At 44.6% G+C, this 10,720-nt stretch overlaps 1 protein-coding gene across 1 annotated transcript; it reads left to right on the forward strand.

The window, feature by feature from the left end:
• Positions 1–6,912: 6,912 nt before the first annotated feature.
• On the forward strand, positions 6,913–7,236 carry LOC308425227 (interferon-induced transmembrane protein 1-like; the record flags this gene model as incomplete). Its single annotated transcript, XM_080922449.1, has 1 exon — positions 6,913–7,236. The coding sequence occupies one exon, from the start codon at positions 6,913–6,915 to the stop codon at positions 7,234–7,236; it is 324 nt and encodes a 107-aa protein (XP_080778575.1).
• Between the last annotated feature and the right edge of the window lie 3,484 nt (positions 7,237–10,720).

Genomic DNA, 10,720 nt, shown 5'->3' on the forward strand with positions numbered 1-10,720 from the left:
AACTCCTATCCTTCTTAAGTAGTGCCACCCCTGATGACTAAGAATTCAAATATATGAGCCAATGAAGTCCAATCTTATTAAACCATCAAAATCACTCCATAGCTTCCATAAGATTGTAACCATATCATAATGCAAAAATGCATTCAGTCTAACTTCAAAAGTCTCAACAGGGTTTAGAAGTCCAAAGTTCAAAGTCTCTTCTGAAACTCAAGGCAACCTCAATTGTAACCCCTGTAAAATTAAAGTTAAAAAGCAAATCACACACTTCCAACATACAATGGCATAGAATCTGCATTACAATTCCAAAAAGGAAGAAAGGGAGCCTACTGAGGAAATACTGGACCAAAGCAAGACTCCAAATTCTGCATCTCTGTGTCTGATGTCAAAATGCTCTTCAGACCTCCAACTCCTTTCAGCTTTGTTGACTGCAACACACTTGGGCTGAATCTCCTCCCTGTTTGCAGCTTTCCTTGGCAGGTTGTCTCAAGGCCCTGGCATCTCCAACATCTTGGGGTTTCCAAAGCAATTGGAGGCTTTAATTTCACAGCTTCACACAATGGCCTGTCTGGGCCTCTATGCAGGGACACCCCTCTGACACATGCCTATCCTCGGCATCTTTCTTCTACCACAGAGGGAGATTCTACAATGCCTTTCTTGTATCTTTGACTATAAATCCAGAACCGTGTGGCCAAAGCTACCAAGTTCTGCTGCTTGCTTGGGCTGGAACATGCCCCCATCATTCAATTGTGTCTGCTTTGGCTTTTTGTAATTGGTGATTTCCTTCACTTAAGCTTTTCTTTAAATCCTTTACACAATTCAGAAGCTTGGCTGGGTGAGGTCTTGCCCAGAGGTTGCCACTCTTCATTCTATTTAGCATCTGACTTTTCTTTAAACTCTTTATCTCCTTGAGCACTGAACTAAGCTCCATTTATATTTCCTGATGCTTCTTTTCTCTTCACGCTACATTTTGTAATTTTCCTTGCTTTGCTGCTCCTTTTCATTATAGATCTGTGACTTAGTTAGGGTTTTACTGCTGTGAACAGACACTATGACCAAGGCAACTTTTTTTTTTTTTTTTTTTTTTTAACTCATTTTATGTATGCAAGTACACTGTTGAGGTCTTCAGACACACCAGAAGAGGGCATCAGGTCTCATTACAGATGGTTGTGAGCCACCATGTGGTTGCTGGGAATTGAACTCAGGACTGCTTTGGAAGAGCAGTCAGGGCTCTTAACCACTGAGCCCTCTCTCCAGCCCAGTTAAAAGAACAACATGTAATTGGGGCTGGCTTACAGGTTCAGAGGTTTAGTCCATTATCATCAAGACTGGAACATGGTAGCATCCAGGCTACAGTATGAACTGAGAGTTCTACATCTTCATTTAAAGACTGCTAGCAGAATACTGGCTTCCAGGCGGCTAGGATGAAGGTTTTTAAGCCCACACCCCCCAGTAACACACCTACTCCAACAGGGCCACACCTTATAATAGTGCCACTCCCTGGGCCGAGCATATATAAACCATCACAAACTGCATGAGAGTGACCAGTAATAACCACATGAGAGAGGCAGTACTAAACTGTCTTGATCCCTTCTCTGCAGCATCATTAATTCAAAACTTCAGTTTGTCCTCAGGCATTTTTTTTTTTTTTGAACAAGGGCCTAAAGTAGCTACATTCTTCACCAAAACATCACACGTCTCTGGGTCACTTACTAGTATTCTTCTTCTCTGAAACCTCTTAAGCAGGGCTGTCATGATGTACATGTCTTTCTCTGCACCATTGTTTTTTTTATGGTCCCTACTAGTATGGCCCACTAAGCCTTGCTTAAAGCATTCAACTGCTTTCCTAATCCAAAGTCTACCTTCTGCCAACAGGCCTGTCATTGCAATACCCTGCTCTTTGGCACAAACTTCTGTCTGAGTGTTCTATTCCTGTGAAGAGACACAATGGCCAACTCTTAGCAAAGAAAGCATTTGATTGTGGCTTGCTTACAGTTGGAGAGGTTTAGTCCCTTGTTGTCACAGTAGGCAGCATGTTGGCACGTAGGCAGACATGGTGCTGGAGAAGTAGCTGAGAGTTCTACATCTGGATCTACAAACAGCAAGAAGAGAGAGCCACGGGGCCTGGCTTGGGCTTCTGAAAATCTCAAAGCCCACCTCCAGTGACACACTTCTTCCAAAAGGCCACACTCATTCCAACAAGGCCACACCTGATATCCTTCTTAAGAAGTGCCACTCCTTGATGACTGAAGTGGAAACTTCCGGTTTCTGTTGGAAGTCAGTTATGTCAAATGATGTTTTGCTGGGGGACACAGGTGAAAGGATGTTTTGCTACAGCAGACACGTGAAAAGACTAGCGATGTTTAGAAATAATAGAAATATGACCCCAAAGACAGTGGGAGCTCTAGCATTGGTTCACCTTGCTCCACCTCTTGAATCTTCACTGACAACACAGATGTATCGGTTTGCCTTATATTGCATTGCTAAGCTTGGCTTGTGATAGCTATGTTCATAGAGAGAAAGAACTTCTTGTGAAGTTCCTGTGGCTTTAGTTTTGGTGAGCCTCTTGGTTTCTTCTGGATTGAACTAGCCTTGCTGATTAATGTGTGGTGTCTGCAGAGTGGACTGGACCACAGTTGTTGATTTGTGTTTGGTATTTGCTAGTGGACTGGACTGAGAACAACGAAGATTTGAATTGCCCCAAAGGACTATTTCTAAACAGATCTATTTCCTTCATATCCTAATAACATTTCTTTTTTACTACCTCAGGTGGGTGGTGGGCTAGAGGGGAGGTTGAACCCTTATTAAAGTAGGTTGAGAAAAATGTATGCCTACAGACTAACAATTAAAATATATGAGCTGGTTGGAGCCCATTCTTATTCAAACCACCACATTGCCTTTGTAAGGATCTTATCACCAAGTTCTGGTAGCAAAAAGAGGGAAGTTAGATTCTGTTGGGTGGGGCTTCTTCATTTCACTGTTATGGCTGGTGCCTAGGCTCAGTTGGTCACTCAGTGCCCCAATCACTTGATAAACTCTGGAATGGATGTGTCAATAAAGTGATTAGGACATAAAGACCATCTGGGCTCTTGGTACTCCTATAGTCAAGAGTCAGAGGCTGGAGCATCTCAATCTTAAGGACAGCCTGGTCTACATAGAGAGCTCTAGTTCAGCCTGGAGTATATACTATTTTAACAAAGGAAGAAAGGTTCTTTTGCAGAGCTGGGCCAGTTCCAGGGAATCTAACGCACCTGGCTGCCTTGAATGCCTGCACGAAGGTGATGCACATAAACCCATGAGCACACACACAATATATATAAAAATATTAAAAGGAAAAAGAAGAAGAGCTAGACATGGTAGCATGCACCTTTAATTCCAGAATTTGAGAAGTGGAAACATGAAGATTAAGGTTAGTAGATTTAAAAATCAAAAAAAAAAAAAAAAAAAAAAAAAAAGCTTGCCTATCATGGACAGAGTTTTGGGGTTAATTCCTAGCACCAACTAAACTGTCAGGTATGGTGAAGCATGGTTGTAATTCCTGGTAGAGGCAAGAGATCAGGATTTCAAAGTCATCCTTGGCTGGAAATTGGGGATGGGAAGGCAGTAATTGAAGGGAAAAAATAAGGTCTTCCTGAGTGCATCTGGGTCTAAGCCATCTCTTGGGAGAGCTGGAAAAAGGGCTTCCACAGATATAGAGCTCCACCCCGTGAAGAGCCAGGATAATTGTCACTTCTGCACTGTTCATTTCCCCCCAGTACTGATCAGCCTTCCATTGTAGCCAAGGGTGTATCTAGAGAAGCTTCCCCATTAGGAGTATAGACGAAGTCCTTCCTCCTTGTCCGACAGTGACTGTCCACTCTAGGGATCTAAAGTGAAGATCTTCCCAGTTCGCTGAGCAGCTGTTATCCCTCCATGACACAACATCTGTGTTGAGGGAACGGTGCTCCTTTCTAGAGAATGTCTGCCCCACCCCTCCCCATCTCCCTGTCTGCCAATACCTTCTCCTCGACAGATATGTCCCTGTGAAACTATCTTCTCTTTTCAGAAGAGGCCCATGAACACAGATAACTTACTCTTGACTTACATATGATGAATTCAACCTTATCTCAGGAAAAACATTATCATTTTTGCTTTTTGTGTCCCTTTTCTCACTTTGCCTGTTCAGAAATTTTCTCAAGGGTAGGCAGAAGCCAGGGTGTCAAGGGCAATGTTGCTATTCAATACCTACTCTTAGAAATTTAGGGGGGGCTGGAGAGATGGCTCAGTGGTTAAGAACACTGACTGCTCTTCCAGAGGTCCTGAGTTCAATTCCCAGTAACCACATGGTGGCTCACAACCATCTGTAATGGGATCCGATGCCCTCTTCTGGTGTATCTGAAGACAGCTGCAGTGTACTCACATACATTTAAAAACAAAAACAAAAAACAGAATTGCTGTTAGGGGAAAAAGAAGTTTAGGGCTCAGTGAGTAAAAGGACATGTCTGGAATGACTGACTATCTGTGTTCGATCTCCAGAATCTGTGTGGACAGAGGAAAAAATAAAAGGACCCCACAATGCTGTCCTCTAACGCCACAGCCTCAGAGCACATGGACAGCAAGGCACAGCCCTGTCACACCCATGTACTATAATAGTAAATACAATGTTTATAAGTTTTAATGTAAAAGCAAAAGGGTAGGACAATGGGCTATTGAGTCAGCTCAGCATGGAGAGCTGCTCACTACCATCTCTGATAATCTGAATTCAAACAGTGGAACTCTCAGTAAGGCAGAGAGAACTGACTCCCATAAACTGTACTTTGGTTCATGGTTTCCAAGGTTTCTGAATTCCAAGGCCAGCTGAATCCATTGCTTTGGGCCTAAGGTGAGGCAGAATATCATGGTAGCAGGGAACACAAAGCAGAAGCTGTTTAACTCAAGGCAGCCAAGAGACCAAGGTAGAGTCAAAGCCAAGGGAGGACCAGGTGAAGAGAGGCGAGTAATATATCCTAAAGCTCACCACCACAGATCTACCTCCTCCAGCCAGGCTCCAACTTCTGACCAAATCTCACCACCAGCTGGGTACCATGCCTCCAAGACATAAACCTATGGGGCAGACTCCATATCCACACTCTTAAAACATCCTTCCTCAAGGATGCTCACACCCTTATGCTGCCTCTTTTTCGGAGCTCTTTGACCAACATATTCCAAGGATATCAGAACCAAAAGAGTCAAAAATCCAACCACTGAAGGATGAGGAGATGACTCATTGGAAGGAGACTCAACAGATAAGAACACTTGAGGTGTTAGCATGAAAGAAGACTTGGAATCCCCAGCACCCACATAGAAAGTAGGGTGTGGCCACGTGTATCTGTAACCCTAGCCTGACTGGGGGACAGAGACAAGATCACTGGGGCTTGCTGGCTGCCAGCCTGACTCCAGGTCCAATGAGAGACCTGTCTCAAGGGACTAAAGTAACAGAGCAGATGAGCCAACGTGTCCCTCTAGCCTGGGCACACATACACATGCATGTAAGCTAACATGCATACAGATGCAAGAAAGAAAAAGGAAAAATTAAAAAAAAAGAAATCCAACCATCTAAGTTGTTGTTTTCCTAAGAATACACTGAAGAAACTGAGGCCTAAGGAAGGCCTGAGTGCAGATGGAGGGTGGTTTGTGCAACTCTTTTGGAAACTTTCTTTTGGTAAAAGTCACACACCTATGTGCCAGGAAACACTTGAAGTTGTCCCTACAGCACAATTTGATGTGACCACAAATTTCTATTTCTCCACAAAACATCATGACCAAGAAGCAAGTTAGGGAGGAAAGGGCTTATTCAGCTTATACTTTCACAAGGCTGTTCATCACTAAAGGAAGTCAGGACTGGAACTCAAGCAGGTCAGGAAGCAGGAGCTGATGCAGAGGCCACGGAGGGATGTTGCTTACTGACTTGCTTCCCCTGGCTTGTTCAGCCTGCTTTCTTATAACCCAGGTCTATCAGCCCAGAGATGGCACCACCCACATGGGCTGGGCCCTCCCCCGTTGATCACTAATTGAGAAAATGCCTTACAGCTGGATCTCATGGAGGCATTTCCTCAATAGAAGCTCCTTTCTCTGTGATAATTCCAGCCTGTGTCAAGTTGACACACAAAACCAGGCAGTACAAACCCCAAACTAGAAAGAGCCCAGCTATTCTTCAGCAAGGGATAGATGCATAGGGTACAGCAAGCAAAGTAAATGACCTGCAGCTGTTTGCACTGACGTGGCTGATTCTCAAAAGCAGGGCGGAGAGCAGAGGACAGAAGAAAACAAGGTTCTGTTTCATCTCTGTAATTCCAGCATTTGAGAGACAGAGGCAGAAGGATTGGGTTCCAGGCCTGTCTAGACTACAGTGTAAGATCCTGTCTCAGTTGCACCAGCTTCCATCACAAAAAAGAGACATATTTATGGAACACTACCAATGTGCGGGCAATTAATCCACAAGACATAAAGTGACAGGCCAATTTAGAAATGGCTGAAAGATGAGAATATTTACTTTCACAAGAAAGGTATACAGAGGATGCTAATTAGCACAGGAGAAGGTGCTCAACATCTCTATCCATTAGGAGAAACAAATTAAGAACCAGCAACTGTGGAGCCAGGCATGATACCACATGCCTGTGATCCCAGGACTCAAGAAATGGAGGCAGAAGGACTGTGAATTCTAAGATACCTTGGGCTCTCTAGACAAGTTCTGTTTCAAAAAGGCAAACAAATGACAGTCCCTAGGAGCCACCATAAGACTGTGCAGGATCGATATAAGCATAAGAAAGCAGGTTTCCGAGAAACAGACCCCGTTGGGGAAAAGCCCACTGTGCAGCAGGCTCCAGACATCTCGGCTCGAAGCAGGTTTCTCATTCCTTCCTTATTCACAACTCTTCCAGTCTCAAAAACCAAAAGATGCCTAAGGGGCAGCAAGAGATGGTTGCACTGGGGAGACCCCACTTCTCAACCTCTGCGACATCCACCGCCATCACCATGCCTGCTGAGATCTCCACGCCTGATCATGTGGTCTGGCCCATGTTCAGCACACTCTTCATGAACTGCTGCCTGGGTTTCATAGCATATGCCTACTCTGTGAAGTCTAGGGACAGGAAGATGGTGGGTGATGTGACTGGAGCCCAGGCCTACACCTCCACTGCCAAGCGCCTGAAGATCAGCTCCCTGGTCCTCACCTTCACTGTGGTTATTGTTCTCATCCTTGTTTACGCCCTTGGAAAATAACCATCCTGCAGCATCTAACAGCAGATTCTGAGGCCTTCCGGGCTTGCTGTGTGTTCCACTGTCTATAGCTGCCCCCAAGCCCTGGTCTTCACCCTGACCCTTTACCCCACGCATGTGCAAATGTTACTCACATGGCTGTCCATGGCGAATTCAATAAAGTACATGTGCTGTGAAGAAAAAAAAAAAAGAGAGAGAGAGAGAGACTGTACGGGGTCTACTCTGACCTAGACTTTCTAAGACAGAAAGAAAAAACTTTTCTTTCTTCTCCTCTGCCCCTTCCTTCCTTCCTTTGTTGTTGAAACAGGATTTCTCTATGTATTCCTGGGTGTCCTAGAGTTTGCTATGTAGACCAGGCTGGCCTTGAACTCACAGAGATCCTCCTGCCTCTGCCTCCCCAGTAGTGCTGGGATTAAAGGTGCACATGTGCGCACACACACACACATACACACACCTTCTTCCTTCTTCTTTTAGGTTCTGGAGAGAGCCCGAGTATGATTCCTCTGGTACTTTATACCCTTTTATTGTGTCTCTAAAGCTCCCATCTCTGACATGCAGCTGTTTGTCTGCTGTGTGGCTGACCTCCATGCTGGCTGAACTCCAAGGCCACAGTCTTTTCTCTTTTTCTTCCTGGCAGCGGTTCACATTTACAGTGTATGGCTTGGAGTTTTTCTCTGAAACTGTAATAAAACTGACCTCAACATCAGAAAGGAAGGAAGGTAGGAAGTTAGGAAAAAATCTCAACAATAATGAACATAATAGGAAAAGTTGCTAATGCCAGGTTGGAGAAATGGCTCAGATCTTTTCACCTGCTGAAGCACTGGCTGCTCTTCCAGAAGATATGGATTCAATTCCCAGCACCCACATGGTAGCTACCAGGTATTTGTAACTCTAGTACCAGGGCTTCTGATGCCCTTTTCTGGCCCCTGTGGGCACCAGGCATGCAAAAGATGCAGACACACATGCAAGCAAAACCCCTATACACGTAAATAAAACAGCTTTGTTTAACTGCAATTAATGTTCAGAGGAGCTAGGGCTGAAGATACAGTAATCCCAGCTACTTTGGAGACAGAGGTGGTGGATTTGCCAGCTCAAAGCCTATCTGGGGCAGAGAGAGAGAGAGGGATGGGTGGAGGGAGGGAAAGAGGGAGGGAGAGGAAAAGGGAGAGAGAGAGTGTTACAAGGCCAGCCTGGGGAAATTCAGCACCCTGTTCCAAAAATACAAAGAAAAAGTCTGTGCATGAAGCCCAGTTGATAGACTGCTTGCCTAGCATGCCCCAAATCCTGGGTTTGCTTTCTGAAAATGCATATATCTGCTGTGGCAGTACATACCTGCAATCCCAGCATTCCAAAGATGGGAACCAGGATGAGAAGTGCAAGGTCGTCCTCAGTGACTCAAGAACTTCAAGAGCAGACGGGTACATCCTACTGTCATCCAGTCAATCATCAATCAACCAATGAAACAAAATAAAAAGGGAAAACAGAACTAGGGGGGGCTGGAGAGACGGCTCAGCGGTTAAGAGCACTGACTGCTCTTCCAAAGGTCCTGAGTTCAATTCCCAGCAACCACATGGTGGCTCACAACATCTGTAATGGGATCAGATGCCCTCTTCTGGTGTGTCTGAGGACAGCTGCAGTGTAGTCACATTAAATGAATAAATACACAGAACTAGGAACAGATGGATTGATAGTGGAGTGTTTCATAGCAAGCCCTCAGCCCTAGATTTGATCTCCAGCACTAAAAAGGTGGCTAAGAAGAAAACAAAACCTACACTGACCGCACAGATGTCATTTGTGTAATTCAATGAGTCTTACCACATGTGGCCAACCAGGAACTCGTTAGCAAGCACCACCAGGCTACACACATTTTCATCTCCAAACATTCCCTCATGACTTCTCTGTAGCCTACCCCTCCCTAACTACCGGCTGCCTAGGAAACCACTATTTGCATTCGAAAAATGTAAATTCATTTACATTTTTCAGAATTTTGTATCTATTGCATATCACCTTGTATTATCATGGTGATGTTTTCTGTCAAGGGATCAGGAGATCTCTCGATATAGCTTAGGCTAGATTTAATCTATTAGTTCTTTCTCCTTGGCCTTCCAACTGCTGGCTTTTCATAGTAGAGTGCTACAATACACAGCTCACGCAACCTTTCCTGTCTTTGAACAGTTACCCATGTTAAACATGTGTCAGAGCATTTCTCTTTCATTCTGAGTAGTAGTCCATTGTATGACAAACCATTCACATAGCATAGAAATATTTCTGATTTGTGCCTATTACAAATAAAGCTTCTATGCTTTCTGTCTTAGTTAGGGTTTTACTGCTGTGAATAGACACCATGACCAAGACTAGTCTTATAAGGACAACATTTAATCAGGGCTAGCTTATATGTTCAGAGGTTCAGTCCATTACCATCAAGGTGAGAGCATGGCAGCATCCAGGCAGTCATGGTGCAGGAGGAGCTGAAAGTCCAACATCTTCATCTGAAAGAAGCCAAGAACAGACTGAGCATCCTCAGGCAGCTAGGAGGAGGGTTTCCAAGCTTACTCGCAGAGTGACAAACTTCCTCCAACAAAGCCACACCTTCTAATAGTGCCACTCCCTGGGCCAAGCATATGCAAACCATCACAACATGTTTCTGTAACCCCCCTTCCCCTCCCCTCTCTCTGAGCTGGAGGGATACCTTAGCACTTAAGAACATTGGCTGCTCTTCCACAGGACTCAGGTTCAAATCCCAGCACACACCACACACACACACACACACACACACACACACAAACACACACACACAGAGAGAGAGAGAGAGGGAGGGAAGGAGGGAGGGAGGGAGGGAGAACATTCTTGAGTATTTAAACAGCTTCAGAAGAGAGCAGCTTTACCTTCTCTGGGCTGAAGACAAAAGATTCAAGTGCAGATGTGCCAGGAGGACCAAACACTGACATAGTACATGAGCAGCACACACTTTTAATCATTGAGCCATCTCCCCAGACCCCCAAAAGACAGACATCTTCTAAATCAAACTGTAGATTGGGGCAGTTCTAAGAACTGATATAGAGGAATCCTGTGTATTTTTTTTTAAACAATTTATTTATTTTATGTATCTGAGTACACTGTAGCTGTCTTCAGACACACCAGAAGAGGGCATCAGATCCCATTACAGATGGTTGTGAGCCACCATGTGGTTGCTGGGAACTGAACTCAGGACCTCTGGAAGAGCAGTCGGTGCTCTTAACCGCCGAGCCATCTCTCCAATCTCAGGAACTAGACCTTAAAAAAAAAAAAAAAAAAAGTATAGTTGAGCCAGTTAATTGAACTAGCTATTCAAGGTATTATGGGAACTTGGAGGTACTTCTTTTTTAATGTGTGTGAACATGTGTGTGCTTGTGCACATGTGAGTGTGGATGCACTGTGAGTCAGAAATGCACCTGTTTCTGATGGTGCCATTACACTTGACTGTACCAGGTTTGGGAGATTGAAGCAG

Source organism: Micromys minutus, assembly GCF_963924665.1.
Source record: "Micromys minutus genome assembly, chromosome: 10".
In the NCBI taxonomy this organism is placed as follows: domain Eukaryota; kingdom Metazoa; phylum Chordata; class Mammalia; order Rodentia; family Muridae; genus Micromys; species Micromys minutus.